Source organism: Lissotriton helveticus, chromosome 12 (assembly GCF_964261635.1).
Source record: "Lissotriton helveticus chromosome 12, aLisHel1.1, whole genome shotgun sequence".
NCBI classification, from domain to species: Eukaryota; Metazoa; Chordata; class Amphibia; order Caudata; family Salamandridae; genus Lissotriton; species Lissotriton helveticus.
The window spans coordinates 74,710,099-74,733,620 of NC_136073.1; the positions used below are offsets into that span (position 1 = coordinate 74,710,099).

The 23,522-nt window shown below is 42.9% G+C and overlaps 1 protein-coding gene across 4 annotated transcripts in view; it reads left to right on the forward strand.

Moving 5' to 3' along the window:
• The first annotated feature begins 138 nt into the window (after positions 1 to 138).
• Positions 139 to 23,522, forward strand: part of LOC144798677 (T-complex protein 1 subunit theta-like) — a 338,982-nt gene continuing 315,598 nt past the window's right edge. Inside the window, exon 1 of one of the 4 annotated variants that reach the window (XM_078669661.1) lies at positions 139 to 261. Coding sequence is in view for 1 of the 4 variants with exons in the window: in XM_078669659.1 (XP_078525785.1) it covers positions 405 to 410 (6 nt within the window). In the remaining 3 variants the exon portion in view is untranslated. The other 3 variants (XM_078669662.1, XM_078669659.1, XM_078669663.1) reach the window with 3 other exon arrangements.

The following is a 23,522-nucleotide window of genomic DNA, read 5'->3' on the forward strand; positions in this document are numbered from 1 at the left end:
CGCCTAAATAGGCACTAAAAAACATTCTGTAGATTAGGAGCAAAGGTGGCGTGGCTGAATAGTTTTGAGAGCCGGATGCTGCCCGAATGACATCATTCTACTTTAACCAATGATGTGCCAGCAGTTGTCCCAGTCACCGTTCGTACGTAGAAACTATGGACGCCGGCAGGTGGCGCCCTTATGAGGTCACCAGTTCTGAGGTGACAGTTGGAGCCCCAGAGACATCTCGAGAGGAGAGCGGGAGCGCCTGACGCAGACAAGGTAAGAGGGCGCCGCGGGGCCGGAGAGCTTCCGTTTGAACTCTATTCTCACCGGGGGCTAGTGTTTTCGAAAAGGATAGGTAAAAAGGTCAGAACGCACATCGATGGGACCCGAGTGTAAACATGAAGCGAAGGACGCCTTAGATGCTGGTATGTCACAGACAGGCGCGCAACACCCATTGGGCTAAAGGGGCTTCAGCCCCCCCCCCCCTCCTCGTCTTCTACAGCCCGGGCTAAGATGACCGCATGACACTTTCCTGACCCGCATTAAAATAATTAAAGCATGAAAACTTTTCTTCCCCAGTTACATGTTTATTTAGGCTGCGTGTAGCATCGGATGCTTTAGCATCCCAGATTTTGTGACTCTAATGACCCTTTCTTAGAGGCCCAGAACCAGCCCCAGCCAGCCTGCCTCTGAAAGGTTTCAGCAACCCTCCCTGCCCCCACCTCTTGTTTTGTTCGAGACTGGCTGCCACAGAGGTGATACCCTTGCATGAATGCGGGGATTTCACCTAAGCACTTTCGGTGTGTTGTGCAGCATAGGGTGGGAGTGAGAAGATGTGCACAGCAGGGGGAACGGGAAGGCCAGTGCAGGTGATGCTTTTCCTTTGTAAAGAAATTCCTGATATCATAGCCCAGGGTTTGCTGTCTGTGCACTTGTATGGATGTGTATTCCATACAAGTGCACAGACAGCAAACCCTGGGCTATGACAGCAGGAATTACTTTACAAAAGGAAAAGCGTCACTTGCACTGCCCATCCCTTCCCCCCTGCTGTCTTGCACTTGAATGGAATACACATCCACTGGGCTGCTCACCAGATGAATGGTGAACAGGGCCATGGAGCTGTCTCTTTTTTGCATCCAAGGGCGGTGGCGAAGAAGCAGAGTAGACCCATGCATGGAGAAACCCGGAGACATTTTAACCTTTATCTGAACTGCAAGACTTTCAGGAGGGGCTAGATGTCAGAACAGTGCTGCTGATCAGCCCAACTCCAGAGAATACTATCAGAATAGCAGGCAGCAACTTTCCAAGAGCCTGTTTTCCTTCTTTGTGAGGGCCGGGGGCACCTTTTTATGGGAGTGATTGGTTTGTAGCATACTGCGCCAAGAGTCGTGTTATGTGAGCTTGGGTTCTGTGACTGACCTCTAAAGGGAGGTCCTGCCTGCCCTGGGCATTTTGGACACAGTTTTTTTTAGGAACACCTAAATCCAATTTTTCTTACGAACAGTCGTTACTAGTATCCAGTCGGTACTTGGAGCGTCGTTAGATTCGGTGCCCCTCATTTTGTTGTTTGGAGTATAAAAGGATGAGTGGCTGCGCTGGGATTCAAGCCTGTGATGCGGAGGCTACACACGACTAAGATGGAGCATGTGCTCAACCTGAAGAGCTGCACAAGGTGAGGAGACTACACGGATGGTGGATAAACCAGGTGAGGGTTCATCTGGTCATAGAACTATGTGGAATGGCAGATCTAGGATTAAGTGCCTTCCCTGAAAATCCTGTAACTTCTAGAGGCCAGGGTATGCAATCGAGGTAGTAAGTACTCCTGGGAAGCCTAGAATGCACGAAAAAAGCTTTTGCTTTGGGTCAAGGACTCGCCCAACTCTCTGCATTTGAGGGACCGTGAGCTCAGATTGAGGTCATTACCTTCTGGTTTCCCCTGACCTGGTATATGCTAGCTTCAATGCACTTTATTCCTCTATACGTGCCTGTGGTAGTCTGGCAAACGTGCAGCACAAACCTTTCCTATGTGAAATTGAAAATGGCCACAGATTGACTTTCATTCACTTCTTCATTTGTTTATTCGAATCACTTACATCATGAAATACGGTAGATCAAGGGGAATGAGGCATATTTAAATATCATACTTGTTTAAATTCATCTTACATTTAAATCTTAGCTATGAAGATTTATCTACATGCTGAAGACAAATGTGTCCAACATGCAGGTCAGAGGTTTGGTCCTTTGAGTGGGTCGAATGTCATTTTGGGAATATCCTATATTTAGGTCAGCCCAGTTCACTGAGGCCCTTGTGCTCAAGGCAGCAGGCAATCCATGTAGCAAGTATTTCCGCTGGCCTTGAAAGCTTCCGAACCAGATTGTACTGCCAGGCCAAAGTTCAAACCCTGGGGTGGACAGGCAGCAGCAGGGGCGAGTTCACATACCCGTCCATTGAATTTTTATTCACTTGTTTTAACAAGGCAAAGCAGCAGCTTCTTTGTGAGGAACATTGGCCCCAGACAGAGAACTATGCTTGAAGAAAGGTGCTGCATGTTGTTGTGGGCACATGGTCCACACATGTCAACAGTCGTTTTAAGAGAAATGGTACATGAGCGTCAAGGCACCTGGGGGGCCTGGTGTTAGGATCGAGATTCAGTATGGATGTAAATGTAAATGTAGTTGAGCTTATATAGCGCACAGCTACCCGCAGTGGGTTTCCCGGCGCTTGCTTAGGGAACCCTTCCTGGTATTCCCCTGTGAGATAGCAGGGTATCCACAAGGTGAAAGTCAGGCATCCCGCCGCGAGGGGCCGTTGTGGAGATTAAGCAGGCTATTGCCCAGAGTCGCAGAGTGTGAACCCGTGAGTCGAGGAGGCACCGGGGCGAGAATTATCGAGTCCGTGGAATTTTTAGCCCAAGTCCCCGCCGAGGCGGGGAATTGAACCCTGGTCCAGGACCGATCTCAGCTTCCGGGTCTGCTGCCTCTAACCCCTGAGCCACACTTCTCCACCTAACCCCTGAGCCACACTTCTCCACTGAGACTGCATCATTGCCATCAAATTCACTCAGTCTCCTATGACGGTGAATATCAACAGCGGTTGAGGTGAGGTCTGTCACTGACCCTTGGGGAGGAAAAGGGATAAGGGAGAGAGAAAAGGGAGAACCCCCCAAAAAATCTCAGCCACAAGACTGCGCCAATGCGTTGCCGTGGTCCATTGTCAGAGGCAAAGTCTGGAATAGGTTAGAGAAAATATGAGCAAATACAAAGTAAGAAATGTGAACCAAAAGATCTCTGCATTAGCAGAGAGAATTTTACTGCTAACATTCAGAACAAGAGTGTTACCATTCTCCCAGCAGCCTGAATCCAGCCAGAGATCCTACGAGAAGAAAGGCAGGATACTTTGCTGAGGTGGAAGACACTGTCAACCTCCATTTAAAGAAGTGAAGTAGCTGCAAGCCCCAGATTCAGGTCCACACAGCCAACCCCATACGGAATAAAATAAAACTGTAGTGACACAAACATGTGATAGAGCATTGCGGAGTGAAGGTAACTCACCAACTGCTGTCGCAGGTGAGAATACTCAGGGGACTGTGGCTCCTATTCGATCTATGTTCCTCCCTTCCTGGTGTGCTCCCATAACCAGTGTTCTACCTAATCTTCGCCATAAGTGTTTCCATCTTCTGGTTTGTGACCCCAATCTATACTGTCAACCAGTGCATCCTTCAGCCATAGCCTGTTTGGAATTCTCCTTTGATGGGACATATCAGTCCTACCAATTCTGACGCTTGTCATCAATAGTTGAGATATGTTAGTGCAGAGACAGTCTCACATAGTCATTGTGTTTCAAGAGAGACACACAATGCAGAGCGTATTATATTGTATTTGTAGAGCACTTACTACTCCTAAGTGCGATGCTGAAGCACTTGTCCATGCGAGTAGCAGGTTACACCTTGTGGGTGTGTGGTTGGAAGAGTGCTGTCTTTGCTTTGAGCCTCTGTGGAAAGCGTCTCCATGTTGTGCATGATGAATACCAAGGTGCAGTTTTGTATTGCTGAATCGCCACTTCTGTTTATCAGCTTGGCCTGAGCATTTGCTGATCCTGATTGTCTGCCATTTTACCCCCGCCCCATTGATTAACTTTAGCCACGCCCCTCATTTGCCATGTTAGCCACCCCCGAAGTTAAGCCCTAGTTGCGCCCCTGGTCACAGATATACAAACGGCTAAGATTAACAATTGGTGGGGATATGGGGCACACATGCCTGCCAGAGACCTATGTTAAGCCCTTTTATCACAGGTAGAAACGAGTGGGCATCAGTGGTGCTGAGCCAGGAGAGCACGCAGTTTCACTCACATAGCAGCAGGCTGGCCTAGAGGTAAAATGAGATGGATGAATGAAAGGCCAGTGGGCCTGTGAAGAGGTGCCACAGCCCTGATGGCCTGCGTGTCAGAGGCATCGGCCTGTGCTTATATCTTTGGGTTGGCAAAAGCTAGAGAATACCTTTCTATATTTGCTGGTGCCCTCTTCTCATGATGCCCACCTGTTCAACCTTTGTACACTATGCACGAGTGAGATTCTTAAAATGCCGCCCAGTACCAATATCTTATGCTGCCCACCTCTACACATTCATACACTGCCCACTAGTACCACCTTCTAACATTACCAGTAAGTACCTGCTTCTTACACTGTTCACAAGTGCCAACTTGTGACACTGCCCACCAGTACCATCTTCTTACACTGCCAGTAAGTACCTGTTTCTTACATGGTTCACAAGTACCAACTTGTGACACTGCCCACCAGTACAATCTTCTTACACTACCAGTAAGTACCTGCTTCTTACAAGGTTCACAAGTACCAACTTGTGACACTGCCCACCAGTACCATCTTCTTACACTACCAGTAAGTACCTGCTTCTTACACTGTTCGCACGTGCCAACATGTGAACCTGCCCACCAGTACCATCTTCTTTCACTACCAGTAAGTGCCTGCTTCTTACACGGTTCACAAGTGCCAGCAAGTGACACTGCTCACCAGTACCATCTTCTTACATTACCAGTAAGTACCTGCTTCTTACACGGTTCACAAGTGCCGGCTAGTGACACTGCTCACCAGTACCATCTTCTTACATTACCAGTAAGTGCCTGCTTCCTACACGATTCACAAATACCAACTTCTAACACTATCCACAGGTGCAGTCTTGTCACTTTGGCCACCTTTATCACTTTCACAAACTGCTCCCTGTGCCTCCTTATCATACTTTCTACCAGTAACAGCTTCTTACACTTCCCACTAGTATCGGGTTCTTACACTGCCTAAAAGTGCCTGTTTCTCACACTGCCAGCCAGTGCCTGCTTAACACCGCTCACCAATACCAGCTTTGTACACTGATTATCAGTACCAGTTTAGGACACTGCCCACCATTATCCACGTCTATCACTGCCCACCAGTGGCAGCATCTTAAGTGCTTTTTCCGTTGCTCTCCTGCGCAGTCTTCTCACACTGCTTCAAGTGCCTGCTTTTATGTAGCTCACCAGTACCAACTTCTCACTTTCTACAGGTACCAGATTCTTACATTGTGCACGACTGCCAGCTTCTTACACAACCCACCAGTGTCTGCTGTGTACAAATCCCAGCTTCTTACACTGCTCAACAGTACCAGTTTGTCACTCCTCACCTGTTTCTACTTCTCACACTGCCCACCAGTGCAAACTTCTCACACTGTACACCAGCCCCTGCTTCTCACACTTCTCATTAGTTTCTGCTTTTTACACTGCCCGCAAGTGCTGGGTTTGTACACAGCGATACCAAAGGGGATGATGGATGGAGCGTTTGAGCAAATCAAACACTCACCCCCAGTCAACTGATCTGGGTTTAATGCATCACCATTCTTTAACTCATTACACCACCCCAGTTCAGACATGGCCATATGCAAATCAGTCTGACCCTGTGCCTCATGGGAACAGCTCAGCCCGAACTGCCAAGCCATGTCTTCCCAGGACCGGAAACAAGCATCCTGGGACCGGTTTCGGATTCTTAATCCTCATCCGCCAGGCTATCTTGAATCCAGCGGTAGGGTGAGCAAGGGTAGCACTCTACCACCCAGACCAGTTGACTGGGGGTGAGTGTTTGATTTGCTCAAACGTTCCATCCATCATCCCCTTTGGTATCGTTTTGTTCACCCTAAATTGGCAGGGCATGCCCAGACGTGGGTCCCTTGCTCACTCTACCACAGGATTCAATTAGCCTGGCTGATGAGGATTATGAATCCAAAACCGGTCCCAGGATGTGTGTTTCCGGTCCAGGGAAGACATGGCTTGGCAGTTCGGGCTGGATGTTCCCAAGAGGCACAGGGTCAGACTGATTTGCATATGGCCATGTCTGAACTGGGGTGGTGGAGTGAGCTAAAGAATGGTGATGGATTAAACCCAGATCGGTTGACTGGGGTGAGTGTTTGATTTGCTCAAATGCTCCGTCCATCACCCCCTTTGGTATCGCCTAGTTCGCCCTAAGTTGGCAGGGTATGCCCAGACGTGGGTCCCTTGCTCACTCTACGACTGGATTCAAGATAGCCTGGCTGATGAGGATTATGAATACTAAACCGGTCCCAGGATGCTTGTTTCCGGTCCAGGGAAGACATGGCTTGGCAGTTCGGGCTGGACTGTTCCCATGAGGCACAGGGTCAGACTGATTTGCATATGGCCATGTCTGAACTGGGGTGGTGGAGTGAGCTAAAGAATGGTGATGGATTAAACCCAGATAAGTTGACTGGGGGTGAGTGTTTGATTTGCTCAAACGCTCTGTCCATCATTCGTCCATCATCCCCTTTGGTATCGTGGGTTTGTACACAGCCTACTACTACCAGCTTCTTACACTGTACGCCTGTCCCTGCTCTCCACACTGCCAACCAGTGCCTGCTTCTCACTATGTCCATTTGTACTCATCCCTTACCCTGAACCCAGCGCAATTTTCGCACACGGGCCAATAGTGACTGCTTCTTAATTTGTTTACCAGGATCAACTTCTCAGGCTGCCCACCCATGTCTGCTTTTTAGGTGGAGCCTGGGCAGCGCTTGTGCTGCTCTGCGAGGCATGCTGTATTCGAGAATGGACTTGAAGCTCCGCACACTCTCCGCCCATATTTGTCATTGTCTTATTTCATTGCCCTTGGTAAATGTTGGCTTCTGATTCGTTAATAGGCTTGTTAGGCCCCCCTTAGGACTGCCTTGTCTTCATTTGTAACCTCCCATGAGCAGGCACAGCCCGTGCCGGGCGTTATACTGGGGCAGTGACGTCAGGCAGGGGAGGGTCAGGGTGGTGGGTTGTAAAATGCGGGATATGGACCATTAGACGTAAGTACCGAAATAAAACTAATTTCGTTACCTGCGCTACATCGCCAAATGTGATGCAGCGTGGGCAACGAAATTTGTTTTATTTATTTTTATTGGTACTTACCTCTAATGGTCCATATCCCGCATTTTACAACCCACCACCCTGACCCTCCCCTGCCTGACGTCACCGCCCCAGTATAACGCCCGGCACGGGCCGTGCCTGCCCATGAGGACTGGCTCTTTTACTTCTGTTATTACATGGTTTGTCTTATTTATTCTGTAAGCACTACTGCAGGCATGACATGATTTTCTGCAACCTCTGCCAGCTCTCTAGTTATAGTCTTCACTGCGGTCTTTCATCGATGCACCGCACAGCCCCCTTCCCATTCGCAGCTTCACCTCTCCTCCTCCTACCTCCGTGCTGCTTATTTTAAGTTTGCAGTCCACCCGAAGGTATTGGAGACTTTGCTAAGGCACCACTTACATTATGCAAGGACGTATTCAAGTTTTGTGGGCACAGGGAGATAAAATATTTGCCCAGAATCACAGGATGTTGTGCCGACTCGGAGACTCAATCCCGGTTTCCAGTTCCATAATCGGAAGCTCTCATTGTTATGTCACACCCTCTCCCTGTTCTATGAGGTTTCTGTGGAGCACGTTAGTCATTCAAGTGCTCTAGATTGAGAAAAGACTGCATTGCGCAAATTCCCCTAACCTTACTTAACCAATTTTTGCTCGCCTACCATATTAAACGGGGAAACTTTACTGCAGAGATAGAGCACTGCTGTCTTTTGCAGATGTAAGCTACAGCACTTGTTGCTGTGTGCACTGTTGGGCACAGACCATTCCTGACCATGAATATTAATGAAACATGGAGCCTGCGCCTCAATGGCTGAAGCAATGAGTGAAGTACGCGCTCTGAGCAGCAGATGGATAGTATGTTCACTGCAGTATAGAGTAAGCCTGGGCGGAGCTCGCAGAGTACTGCTACGCGGGACTCCTCAAAGTGTAAAAAAAACTGCCGCGCTACGCGGAGCTCCACAAGCGGCGGAGTGCGTTGGATAAATGTTGTTTGCTGTGATTTTCAGTGCCAGATGCTTGTCTGCGCTGTGCAATCATCGCAAACGGCACCATGCACAGCGCAAGTGGGCACTGCTTCCTTTCTGCTGCCCATGTAGATTTTTACTCGCACAGTGTCTCAATTAGAGCGTTAGCGAGCATACGCGACCACTCGCAATGAGAAACTTGACAGCTAGCGTTGAGAAATCTCGCCGGGAGGTTGATTTTCCATGCTGGCGCTTGCCAACTTGATGTTGATGATCGCATGCAAGGAAAAATCACATAGAGAAGTGGATTTTCCTCGCTCGTGCTCGCCAACTTGCCGTTGACGAATGCGAGCGAGGGAAAAGACCCTGCGAGCTCCGCATAACGCAGAGTACGGAAATCTCCGTTAACTCTGCCAGCGGAATGGAGTTCACCACTCAGACACTATAGAGGGCACATCCGCTTGCAGCTTATAACAAAAACATAGGACTGCATGAAGCCTCTCCATGCACCTGGCCTGGGAGTGCATAAAAACTGCGCTAGCTCAACAGGAAGAGGTGGTAGACTGTGCATTTTACATCTAGTTTTTCTTCCTTCCTGCATTCCATTGTAAAGGCAAGTTGTAAATCAGTGCTACGGCACAAATTACTTTGCTGTGCCAACAACAGACCTTGGAACAGAAACTTTTATTGTATCTTGGGAAAGGCAAACATTCACTGTTGTGTTATTCTCGCATGCTCTCAACTTCGTGCTAGCAATGACAACAAATGCGTCCATGGAGTTGATCATTTTCTTTGTTGAACTTTTTTGGGGGGGGGACACTGACTTTGTGTGCATACTTTCAGAGTTGTTTATTTAGATGCTCCATCTCACCTTCCGTTCTTCTTGCTTGCCCTTCTCTCTCCATCACCCTAAAATGTTCTGTTGTTGCTTAACGAACTTCCTTCATTCATTTCACGCGTTCCGTTGTTGTTGCTCATCCTCCTCCTCCCACCCCTTTATTGTTCTGATGCCTGCTCTTTCGGTCCTCTATGAACACTACCGTCTCCATGGTAATTAAGAATGTAATCAAGACATAGTAATCCCTTTACTTCTTATATGTAACAAGTGTCCCGCAACAGCCCATGAGGGCAAATATCAATTTCATAATTCTAACATGTTTATTTTCATATCCGAATCTTTCTTTTCGAAAAACATTCCATACTATTTTTTTTTTTAATTAATTGTGATATTGCTAAAAGCTTTGTTATGCCATCCACCACCAGCGCCATGAGACTCTTGAGTGATATGTGCGCTCTATAAATGTTCTATGATTTGATTTGATTATGCCTTTCCTCCTGCATTCTGTTGGAAAGACAAGTTGTAAATCAGTGCTTAAGCAGAAATTACATTACTGCGTCTTACAATAGAAACTTTGTTATATAATGGGAAAGGCAAAGCAATCATTGTGCTCTTAGTCATACATGGTCTCAGATTAGTGCAAGCAAAGGCACAGCACGTCTTCATGTTTGGTGTCCTTTACGTTTCACTTTAGTATTATTACTGGATTCTTTTTGTAGAGAAAGCTTTGATTCTCGGGAAAAACTCACAATAAGTGCCTGCTGCCCTTTTATAACCCCACACATACTCAGGATTATTCTTAGTTTGCAAATTGCATATTTACTTTTCACTGACGATTTTCTTTATTTATTATTACACATACCATTCCTTTAAAATGTTCTGCTTTATACTGAATTTTTTTTAACGAAATAGTATTTTGTGTTGTATTTTTGTAAGCAAATCAGGTCCCTTTAGGTACACTTTATTTTTGTTGCATTTGCTAGACGTTTCTTTCTGTCCTCACATCCACGTTCGGTTGTGAACACATGTAGCATTAATAATTTACATCCTAATTTTCAAATGTTACACAAGACATTACAATTTGTGTAACACCATACATTATTTAACTGACAACAGAACATTTTGTTGGAGATTGGGAAAGGCAATGCAATTACGGATTTGTAAATCACACATGCTCTTAAATTCATGCAACCAATTACATGGTAAGACCTTCACTTGCTTTAAGTCATGGGTATCTAACATTAGCTCACGAGTTGAAATGTAAACAAACAAAACCTGCTCCTCTTGCTTATTTGACTTCAAATGGCATGCAAGAGATCAGCTTTATGTTTTATGCATGGGCAGAGTAGTTGATTTGCACAGAATCACAGGATGTTGTGGAATCGCAAGGAATCAAACATAATTCCCCAGCTCCGAAGTCTCCAGCTCTATCCATAATGATATTCATAAAATGCTAAAGCTAGCCCTGCAATTGCCATACTAAATACTGCTAAGGAAGGATGTTACCCTTTTTCTTTCAACAAGTTCACATTTACATTGCACAGAACTGCATAAAAGGTGAATGGAAAAACACTTCAAAAAGGTCCCAAAGGCAAGACCTATTGTTTATGCCAGTGCTTGTTATAATGCCCTCCAGTAGCAGCTTCTTAAACTGCCCAGCAATGTCCGCTTCTCACACGTACCAGTTTCCTACTCTTCCTAGAAGTGTCCGCTTGTCACTCTGCCCATCATTGTCTTCTTACACTGCCCACTAGTACCAGTTTATCACGCTGCCAGCCATTGACTGAGTTCCACCAGTGCCAGCTTCTAACACTGTCACCAGTCCCTGCTTTTCCGCTGCCAGTACCACTAATCTCTCACAATTATAGAGTGTGTTTCTCTTGTGTACAAATTCACCAAGGCAGGTAGTGTTTGTACACGTTTATTGTCTGGAGCTCAATAACATCCTTCCAGCTGTCCTGCACCGGTCACTGCAAGTGAACCGTAACTGTAACTTTGCATCATAACAATTCTAACATAGAATATTGCTAGTTGCCTAGCAATACTTAAAGTAACAACACAACACTTCCTCAATCTTATAATAAAATAACAATAATACATAATATGAAAAAAAACTAATAATAAAATAATTACATTTCATTATACAGTCACTGTGAATTCCGAGCTCGGATTCCTTCTACTACATAGTCCTCCAACCATTTAGGAGGTTTCCTAGAGCTACCCACATTATGATCAATAATACCAGAGCTTGATGAATTATACTCTTCTAAATGTATTACTCTACCGCTCGCTACTCCATCTGGTGGATGAGCTGAAGAAGAAGGAAGAATCGCACCATCTTCATTCACACCACTTCCATAACTAACTACTCCATCTGGGGAATGAGCTGAAGATGGAGGAAGAATCACATAATCCATATCATCATCCAACCAATGAAAACTGCCAGGAGTTCTAATTTGTGAATTCACATCAGCAAACAATTTTGAAGTTAAAGCAATGCTATGCATGTTCCATACTTTTCCACTCCTAACTCTTATTATTCAATACTTCCACCACTTCCTCAGGCTCAAAGAATTGGCTCTCACCTTTTTTTACTTTACCAGGTTTTTTAATGCGACCCAAATCACCAACATCTACACTTACATCTTTGGCTCCACACTTGTTATCACTGTAAACCTTAACCTTTGCGTGATGTTCAATTAATTTATCATGAACCGCCGAAGGTGACCACTGCCATACAGTAGAATCATAACACCAAATCGGATTGTATTTGGATCTAGGTTTACGTCCCCTCATTATCACAAAAGGTGAAAGACCAGTGTACTCATTTTTTGTCACTCAATAAGCCCAAACCGCTTTGAACAGTTAAGTTTCCCAATCAATCCTAGCATTACACGCTGACTGAACAACACCTTTGATCACACGATTGAATCTCTCAACTTCACCATTGTCGCTAGGATTGTATAATGAAGTAGTTCTATGAAAAACACCAACCTTCTTGAAATAACTCTTAGCAGGACTAGATAAAAATTGAACACCATTATCACTTAAAATTGTTCTAGGTAATCCTTCAGATACAAATGTTCTATCCAAAAAGGTTAAGATTGCAGAAGTATCAATAGTTTCAACCACTTTTACAACTGGCCATTTTGAGAAGAGATCAAGTAAAACAATAACATACTTTTGATTATTACCAACAGGTCCAAATAAATCAATGGCAACAGAATCCCAAGGACATAGAGGTGGTACATACTACAACATAGGGGGACGTAGAGTCTTCAAGGTTTTATCAGCTGAAGAACCATTAATGCAGTTCCTCACATACTTTTCCACCTCTTTATCTATTCCAGGCCACCAAAACAGGTCTCTAACTACATTTTTTGTACGTACAATGCCAAAATGGCCATCATGACATAACTGAATGATCACCTTGCGTAATCCACTAGGTGGAACGATCCTCTCACCTCTGAAGACAGTATCATTTTCCATGCTCAATTGAGATCTTATCTCCCCAAATGGTCTTAATTTCTCATCGCTCTTCAAATAATCAGACCAATTGTTATGAATACACTCAATTACACTTTTGAGGACAATATCCTTCCTACATTCCGATAACCATTCCTCTTTGCTCACCGCACAACCACCTTCATCATGAACAAAGGCTACTTGAAAATTATCGTAAATATAATCTTCACACTCTTCCAATTTGACCGGCAATCTAGACAAACAATGGGCTAAAAGATTGTCTTTGCCAGGAAGATACACCACTTTGTGAATAAAACAATCTAGCAATTCTTGCTGATGCACTCACCGTACCTTCAGTTGTCAAAAGCTTGACCAAGGGTTTATGGTCACAATATATGGTGACAGGTTTCGCCCAAACAAATGCCCTGACGTGTTTAAGAGCCCAAGCACAGGCTAAGGCTTCTCTTTCTATTGCTGTGTATCTGGTCTCAGCATGCCTTAAAGCTCTTGAAGCAAATTAAATAATCAATTATTTTCCATTAATGTTTCTTTGAAACAGAACAGCTCCAAGTCCTTTGCCACTAGCGTCGGTGGACATATAACTGCAAATTTGGGTCGAAACCATCTAATGCATGAACTTTGTCAATAGTTGATGTTAGATTTGAGAAATTATCTTGGCACTCTTGTGATCACACAAATTTAACTTTACATTTCAATAATTTTCTCATATTAAAACACTTAGAAGCGAAATGAGCAATGAGCTTTGAGCAATATTCAACCCAAAAAGGACCTTAACTCATCTTTATTACTTGGAATAGGAGCTTCTTTAACGACATTAACTAAAGTATCCTTGGGTTTGACACCATCCATACCAATTTCATGTCCTAAATAGGAAACTTTCTCTTCTGCAAACTTGCACTTAGACAACTCCACAGTGAGACGTTTAATTTTTAAAGTGTTCATTACATTCCTAAGTGTCTCATCATGGTAAGCTCTATTATCACCAAAAACCAGAATGTCATCTTGAAAGAAACTGGTGCTAACGGTCTTGTTAAATAAATTAAACATAAGTCTTTGAAAGACTACTGATGCAGATGCTAACCCGAAGGGCATTCTTTTAAATTGGAAACCGCCAATAGGGATGATAAATGCTGTAAGCTTCCTAGACTCTTCTGCTAAAGGTATTTGGTGATAAGCAGAAGACAAATCGATCGTTGAAAAAACCTTAGCACCCTTTAAACTGCTTACCATGTCATTGATCTTTGATAATGGGAAACGGTCGATTACAATGTTCTCACTGAGATGGCTAAGATCGACACACAAACGAATTTTGCCATTGCTACGTCGAGCAACAACTAATGGAGAAATCTGAACCGTTAATAGGTTCAATGACATCAGATGCCACTAGTTTGTTTACCTCATTTGTTACCTCCTCTGTAAGTAAAATTGGAAAATTCCTGCACTTGTGAATTTTAGGAATAGGGTTCTCCTTTAAAACAATACGATGCTCAAAATGTTTTAATTTGCCTAAAACCTTGTTAAAGACTTCAGGAAACAATGCAGACATAGTGTCAGTCACTTTAGTTCCATCATCAATTACCTTGACTTGAACTTCACTATCAGGATCCAGCACATTATGAAGTTTTCCTTGGTCGAACCACCCGAGTACTGGTGGACTTTTCTTTGCAACATACATTTTGGCCCTGGCTGACCTTCCTTTAAATTTAAATGTGAATCACCTATAACCTAACATATCAATCTTTTTCCCCAGAATACCCCTGATGATGAATATCAGCTTCAAGTAAGGTAACACCAACTCTATGTACAAATTTCTTATTCCACAAAGCTTCGTTAATAATAGTGTATGGTGACCCTGAATCAGCAAAAAAATGTTTTGTTTCAACACCACCAATATTAAGTGAGCACTCAGGTTTGTTCATAAACACCTTATCATCAATGTTGAGAACTAATTTTTCAGATAAATTTAAAACATTACCCATGTCATTATCATCCGACGCTCTGCCATACTCATCTGGCAGGTCTTCTTCTAGTAAACATTTAACACCAACTTTTTTCCTGTTACTAACTTTTGTATAGTGGCCTACTATACCACAATTTGAACATTTACTTTTTAAAGCTGGACAAGATTTGCTGTGGGCTAAATGATCTTTGCTATCGCAGCTATAACATCTGAATCTGCTAACAACATTAGATTTGTTTTGTGGTTTATATTGTTTTTGAGACTTTTGACTATTTTTTGTACTAATTTTAGCCACAACAGTTGGATTATTGCTTTTATCCATTAGTTCTTTAGCACACCTACGTACATTTCACCTTTACGAGCAATACAAATAATCGCCTCCAATGGAGAGTCACCATTAATCACAACCGATCTTTTATAGATTGATTTTTGGAATGCATGACTATTTGATCACGAATAAAATCATCAAAATGGTTCCCAAACTTGCAATCCATGGCTAGTTTTTCTTAACTCAGAGACATATTGATCAACAGTTTCCCCAGACAATTGCTTACGTGGAAAACATGTATACCTAATAATTCCAATGCATACCTTAGGAGCAAAATAAGTATCAATGTCTTTCAGGGCTGCAAGAAAAACATTAGTATCACCAACAACAACTTTCTTAGACATTTGGTTATAAACCTTTAACCCATAAGGTCCAAGTGAATGCAACAAAATACGCTTCTTTTGGGCTGGGTGCATTTTACCAGATTCACCAATAGTCTCTATATAGTTCAAAAAGTAATCCTTCCACTCACACCACTTAAGGGTGGGTCTCCCACCAGATGGGCAGAACGTGTGGGGAGTAGAAATTGAAAAACTTTGAGTAGCCATTAGTGAGGGGTTCAATGAAAGGTTAAATAATTACGAAGGTACTGTAGAGTTTTGCACGTAAATCCACTCAGAATGAAGAAAAATCATCTGTGTCGAAAAGGGGTAATAAATAACGAAGAAGAAGGAAAGAAAAAAAAAATTGTTGAAAATGTGAGTTAAAGTACCTTTTTTTTTAATATCGAGAGTCCATACAATTCGCGTTGAAGCGCCGTTGATGCAATCATACGCAATAACTTCCCACAGTAGCACACAGCTGACCAGAACTTGAAATTATGTGCAGTCAACTGCCCGCAATACAACACAGCTGAAATAAACTTCCGTGATGTTGTTCATCTTCAAAATGGATGCGCGTTCGTGTCACGTATGGTCACGTTCCTCTGACCTTGGGCATCGTGACGCGTTGCGCTTAATGACATACCACAAAGAAGAAGAGGCTCGAATGACTCCGGAATGTAAGTCCAGCCGAGACTCACTGAAGCTTCCGCAATGCGTGCCAGATGGTTTGAGCAGTCACTTAAACCATGAAATTGACTCGACATAGTTGTAGGAATTCAAGTGGAAAGTCCGACTTTAGATGAGGAACACAAAATGATGAAGATATTGTAGTGTAGTTCCTATTATCCCAATAGGCTCTGCGCATTGGAATAATATCTTCAATAGTATAGACGTAGGACAGAGGTTAACTAGGTCTTCTACTGACGATATTAGACTTAAGTTTTGTGTGCCAGCTAGCTCAGAGTTCACTAGAAACTTTCTCGAATAGGCGAGGAGGAGTTTAACCTCCCTGGATAGACAAGAAGGGATTTAGTTTCTGACAACCATAGAACATGATAACTTTGCTCTCCCTAATCAAGAGTATATCTCCAGAGTCGTGTGAAAACAAAAGACAACTATTTTACTCAGTCAGTACGTGCATACTTAGTTCCACCAGATTGTAGAGAAAGAAGAGATGGGCGTGTTCAATAAAAGGTGTTATTTATTGATCAGTCTCTTTTCCTCATACAAGAGAAATGAATCGCTACAGTAGCAATACTTAAGGTTAAGTAAAGTGCATACAGTAAAAGCAGGATTATAAAATAATACTGTAAAAGCATTGATATGGTTTCTTAGCCATATGATACTTTAAAATGGATAAAAGATATACATACATATATACATTGACTAATCGTACTCAACTGGTGCTTCTAACTACGCCTACCCCGGTGTACCTGACCTAAGCCTAATACGTGGGAGGGAGTAGGTAAGTAGCAGTTTAAGTTAAGTTTGTTGGCCAAGAATCTGTCTCAAGAATTCTCTGTAAGGGGTTAGTCAGTTCAGTACCTGGGATTTAGAAGGCAGGAGGGCTGGTATCTCTCTCTCAGGACTCGGTATCCCAGGTACCCGCGAAGGTAAGCCGGAAACGCCGGAGGCTGGATTTCTCGGCAGGAGAAAAGACAGCGTCTCTCTCAGCGCGTCAAAAGGGAGGGGCAGCGTCCGTGGGCTTCCTGCATCAGCTGGGCTCTCCGGCAAGTTGCGCTGCTCCAAGCTCATCACCACCGTGTCTTTGCTTAGGGCAGCGTTGGTATATTTATACCTGAAGGTGCCGTGTTTGACGTAAGGATGGACATAATACGTCAGTAAGGATGTCATAAGAACTGGTCGTTCTTGCATTCTTTACAGAAGTTCTCGAACGAAATCAAAACAACAGCTACGGGGGATTTCCCAGGTCTGCTGGAGGTTTGGTTTGTTTTGAGAACTCGGTGTGCTTTCTAGGGGGCTGGAGGAATAGGGCTTGCTTAATGTGACAGCATGCGCTATGACTTAATCTGAAAACGGGATTCTGTGCCGTTGTATGGATATTGGTGAATTATTAACCGGACAACGGTCAGAAATAGGAGTATCGATATAGGTACCTAGATAAACACACTACACCCACTCCACGCTTTTATGTCCATAATTACTAACTAAGCAATAGTAAACATAACTAATAGTGCATGTGTATACCGAACCACCCCAAAATATATTTTTTGCATTTGAAAAATGGCATATGCGAAATACACGAAAATGAGTATAGGTACTGTATGCATTCAAGCAGTATAATCATTCAAAAAGGAGATGCACATTTTATATCAGCATGAATGATTTGTGAAAATTACACATGAAATGGCTCTTAATACAGAAAAAAAAGTGCGAGACCACTTCATCACATATAAATACAATTACTTGTACATAAGCTAGAGGTTGAGGTAACGTATTGTCCCTAGAGTGCTTAAAAATAGAAGCTCTGTTCTCTAAGAATAGTTCTACTGTAAGCAGAAGACAAGTGCCAAAAAAAAAGTAAATATTTTGGATTGGGAGAAAAGTTTTCGCTTTTAAGGGGAGAGGAGAGAAAAAATAGTTCACAGTAGCTTTGTTTTCCCAAAGCTGAAGGCCTAATTCAGAGTTCAGGGAACGCTGTGTGTTCGTTTGTTTAAAGTCATTCTCTCTGTTCTGGTGAAAACATCATTTCAGACAGACTCTCGAAAAAACAGTCTACCGCTTCTGGTGAAAGTTCGACCAAGTTGGAAAATGTCGCTACCATGCAGTCATGCGCATGTTCGCTTTTAGTGATGTTTAGACCAGTACTGCTTACAGAAGGTCGTACCTGGTTGATGCTGCTCTCATCCTGTACTTCACTACCCTTCAATCGTAGTGGTGAAGTCTCCACGAATGCCGTCATCAGGATAGGTAGCCGCTGGGGACAGCACAATGCATGAGCCTTTACTGGACCCAACAAAGTATCTGCATCCAATGGTACTTCTGATTGTAGTGTAAGACAGGTGTCCAACACGCATTCTTCGCCGCATAGCATGCACCTCAATACAGGTAAAACACAATTCTGCCATATGGGTCTGAATGAAAGAAACCAGGTCATATTTAGATCTCTTAGCCGGGCTAATCCAAGGACTTTAGTTATGCGGTCCCGGTAGCATATAGCTAGGATCGTTTCTTCCATTGTTGCTGGAGTCTTGTCTGTGACATGGTTTGCCATAACGAAGCAAGACTAGCAAAAATAAAATGCCTGCTACGAGTCCCAACAGGAGAGGAAGTCCGCCAAAGATGGAATGGACGAAATTTGGAAAAATACCCAGGACTGCTTTGAATGGGGTTAACAGTCCCGAAAAAACGGTCTTAAATACACTCGCGATACCATTTGTATCAGAAATATTTAAGATTTCGTTTAGCATTTCTGCGAAGTGTAGGGGGCAATTTGTTGATAACAAGGCATGTATCTCACCCGTTGTCCTTGCAACTTGGAGATCATACGTTTCTTTTGATGACGTCAAATGGGTTGGCGTATGTAGGAGCACAGTCTTCATTCTGCTTAAAGTATCAATTCGAATAGAAGCGATATTCAAACTGGGCCAAATTTTTCCCTCCCTGTCTGGAGTGTCATTCGGAAACAATACTCGCTCACAGCAAATGACCATGGAAGTCACGCTTACTAGATAAGGTTTTCCTGGCAGCAAGCCACAACATCTGTGATCCACAATTATAATATAGCTCCCGTTAGAAAGCCGTCTAAAGAATGGTTCTATTCGCGCTGCAGGTGTGCCGAGCTGGTGGCATGAAAGGTTATTTGAAGTCCCCTCGCAGGCCCCATGTAATCTTATGCCCTGACACAGAAGTATACCACTTAGTGATTTTTCACAATTATTACCACTAAGAAATACACCTTGTCCCTTATTACTGTAACATGTGTGTGTATAAGGTAAGTTCCATGTTGACTTAATGTATCCTTTACCCAACCTTTCATACTGGCCTGCCTGTATATATTTTTGACAGTATCGAAACTGGAAAGTTGTTATCGGAATAGTTATTATCCCATGTATTATCCATTCAATGACAGGTCGCTCTGACATTGTCAATGGTAATCTCTCAAGTTTTTCAATGCTCAGAATTGTATACTCTGCACCCTTTTGTGCCAAACTGATTTGTGTATCAGTAAGGTTAAAGATACTGAATAATGACGTTGTTTTGATTAAACGCCAAGTCACGTAGCCTGAACGCAGATTTTGTAACGTCCAGCCAAGCTGTACAATAGAACTCAATTGGGACTGACCGTGTTGTAACATCAGTAAGTCTTGTTCTATTATATCGATTGCAGATGATACAATACTGTCCAGTGAATATATTCTGGAAGACAGAGTCATTAACCCATTGTCCACAACAGAAAGCGATTTTTCCAAATTAACACGGTCAATTTCCTGTATTTTCTCTGCTGTTTCAATTTGAGTTACTTTCCAAGCTTCGTTGTAAGCTGCATATATAGAGGCCGCTATGAAACGTTTTTGACGCTGTTTGCGTGGTCCCATAATGAAATCACGCAAGTCAGCACCTTCTTTAAGTAAAGTCAAGTGTTGCTTAATTTCTGCCAGTGTGGATGTTCGTAGCCATTCGAGGCAGAGTTTCCCTACACTGTAAGTAGTTACAATCCCTGGATGTTGTCTCTGGGAGTATCTAGGGTCTGGCCTGGTCAATGTGAACCCCTGTTTTTTGTTCAGGAATCTATCTTGACAGTTATTTGTGTCTGTGGGCCAGATCAACCATTTCTTCCAATCAGGATGTGTTCTGTTTTGGTTTAAAATATGGGATACGTCTATCTCAACATCTGTAGTGCTATTACTGTCGGGTGTTGGTTTTGGAATAGACGGTTTGTTTAAGTCTTTAATTTTGGCTAGGCCAAGACAGGTTGTCTGTTGAATTGTATCATTCAAAAATATAATTTGTTCTGGGATCATGCAGGCTCTAAATAATGATTCTAAACCTTGCACTTGCCAATCTTTTGTACCCCAGATTGTCTTCGTTTCAATATTTTAGTTCCAGAAATCAAAACCGAATGTTTTCATTTTTTCAAAAAATGTCTCTGAATAGATCAATTTTGTGTTTGTAAGCATGGTTTTCGTTCCTGTCTTATTTAACAATTTGAAATAAAATGTTTCTGCATCACTTGTGTTAAACCCTGAGAAATAAGAACATTTTTCATAAAATGTTTTTGAACTACCTTTTGGTGGAGTAGCACAATGTTCCCATTGATTATAATTAAAAACATTTCTGGGTTGAGCAGATTTATGCAGAAAATGGTGACCATAGTGGTTGTAACAATACATCTGGTCATAATTAGATGAACCCTGTAAATATTCATGTTCTGTAAATTTAGCTGACATCACTAGATCTGACATCACATCATTAATACTTTCAAAGTCCCAATCATCAGCGAATGTGCTTGGTTTTACAGTCACTTAATGAAATCTTGAATTGATGAGGATACTTCAGGAGCTCAACCGGACCATAGATTTCGTAATCAGTTTTGTCCCATGCTACCCCACCGGGTATAGGATTGGCTGTGAAGTTTACTGAAGAAAGATCTCTTTTCTCGATGTGTGAAGACTTGTGTGGTTTCAGGACCAAGTTGATATTCTGACTTGCTGTGTCCATTGTAACATATTTTCCCTCAATGAAATGTCCCAAGCATAGTACCAGGATGAGCCAAAGTATGAGGATGAATACTCCTAGTGCCACCCAAAGTTCAATCCATGGAGAAATCAGATATGTTTCTTGTAGTTGGTGAAAGAGTTCCTTTGCTTTATCTTTGAAAGTTTTTGTTGTTGGCTGTTCCTCAGGTTCACTTGGATCCTCAGAAAAATCATCGAAGTTGATGAAGTAGCCAGATGCTGTTCTGTCAATTGTTTCAATTGCTTCTGGATTCCTTTTTGCTTTTTGAATTTTCTTTGTTTCATTAGCATAGTCTGTGGATACGTCATTGTAGACTGGTGTTTCTTGATGTAAGATTTTGATTTGGGTTTCAAGAGGTTTAAGTTCCATGGCTTTGTTGCATAGTCCTTGTTGATTCACTGTAGGTTTATCAATTGTGATTAGTCTCTCAGTTTGAACCTCTGTATTTGTAGCAAACTTTGGTGTTCTACTACTTCTTGGGAGTCCACTTGGCCTACTACTTGTTATCGGCCACATGATTGTGGTTTAACCAGGTCGATGGATACAACTCGGTTCTCCTTTTTACCAGCAAGGGGCGGTAATACTACTGATCTTGTCCCGTTGACAGACAAGACAGGTACTGTTTTTCTGTAAGAAGGCCCAAATTCCTTCTTTACCGCGATCTTCTCTCTGACCAGATCCCCGATTTTTGGAATCCAGACAGGCCTTGCTGGGACAGGTGGTTTCTCTTCAGTGGCTGTTGGCTGTTGCTTCAACTTTATGTTGCTCAGGTCTTTTCTCTTTTCGTTTAAGTCCTGTAAAATAGCCAAACGATCTTTGATATCAAAGCATTTTTCTTTAACCACTGAAGTTTGACTATCGAGGTCCTGGATTAACATTCTAGTCCCAAACAATAGTTCGTACGGACTGAGACCTCTCAGAGAATTTCTTTGCAGATTATTAAGACTACGTTGGACACTTATTAAATGTTTGACCCACCCAGCTCCCGAACCTAATACCTTTGCCGTTATAGATTGCTTTATGCCTTGTTTTTTTCTTTACACCATCCCATTTCCCTCAGGAAGGAAGTGACAAGAGTCCCGCAATGCAGTGCCCATGCTGGCCATGCCCCCCCATAAGCTCGAGAGCTAAAAGCAGGACATTGGTCAGAATGTAGTATGCTCCATGCGTATATGCCATTTTAGACTCGCAAATCTTTATATAACAGTTCAGACGTCAGCCGAGAGCTGGGGTCTACATTTTAAGTGATGATAGTCTCTATATGTTAATTTGACGCATTAATCATACTGGGTTTTATATATTTATTGTTTAATCCCGTCTTGAGCGAAACGCCATGGTAAAACACCGTCTCGGTCGCCACTGCGATCTCTGTTGCAGTTTGGACAGTTTTTTGCAAATATGTGATGTTGCAGGCTCATTCCTGGCCACCAGTATGTGGATTGCAATTCTTCTAGAGAATCTTTAAGCTTGAGGTGTCTAAGACCCTCACCCATATGTGCGTCTGCTATTAACAAGCCTCTCCTGTTCGTGTTTGGAATTACTCTATCCCCCACTCCAGGGATTTGAGCAAAAGGAACGGAGTTTGCATCGATTATGTATGTATAATTGAGTGGATAGTTGATGGGTTTCGCTGAGCAGTCGCCTTTTGAAGACGTTTTCACCGCCAGCATTGTTTCCCCGTCAATGTATTTTCCTGACCGCTTTTTTGTAGCTACGGGAGCCGATTTAGTTGCTTCCGCTGTGGCTGTCTCAGCCAATAAATTCCCTGCAGCGTGAGCGCCATCACGCTGATGACTCAGTGAGTGTATCACGTGAGTCCTTGGTAGTTCTTTCTTTAAAAGAACTACTTGTTCCCAAAGCGAATTTTGCTTTATTGTGGCACCTGTGTCATCTTTGTACCCGTTTTCAACCCATTTCTGCAAGTTGTTATTGTATGATTTGACGCAGTAATATGAATCGCACACTATTAGTGTCGGGAATTCGCGATCCGCATTATCTAGCGCCATTTTTAACGCTATTATTTCAGTTTGTTGTTCTGAATTATTTTCCACTGAGTGTGTTTTTGTAAATAGAGGTTTCAATTTACCTTCGCGGCACACGTCTTTTGTAATCTCGCATGTGGCGTTATAAGCTTGCTCTCCCCAAACTGAGGGCTGAGCATGTCCGTCTGTATATATTACACAGGCGTACTGTCGTATGGGCAGAATGTCGATTGGCAGAGGGTATTTTCTTTCATATTCTAGATTTTTTAATTTTTTCATTTCCGGGTCAAAATAGTATTTCACTCTGTCTGTAGCAAGAGAATTTTCCCATTGTATCCATTTTGGATTTAGTGCCATAGTAGGTAAATTACATGGGCTTGTTAATGCCTCAAAGGCTGATTCTGCTGTTCTGACTGTAATCCGTCTGCCGTCAGCTTGGTATCTTTCTCTTGCTACAGCTGTTTGAACCGCATGAACAATGTTTTCCTTGATGCTGAATGTTTTTTCAGCTTCTGTGTACAAATGAGATTTATATCCTATTGGTACCATTT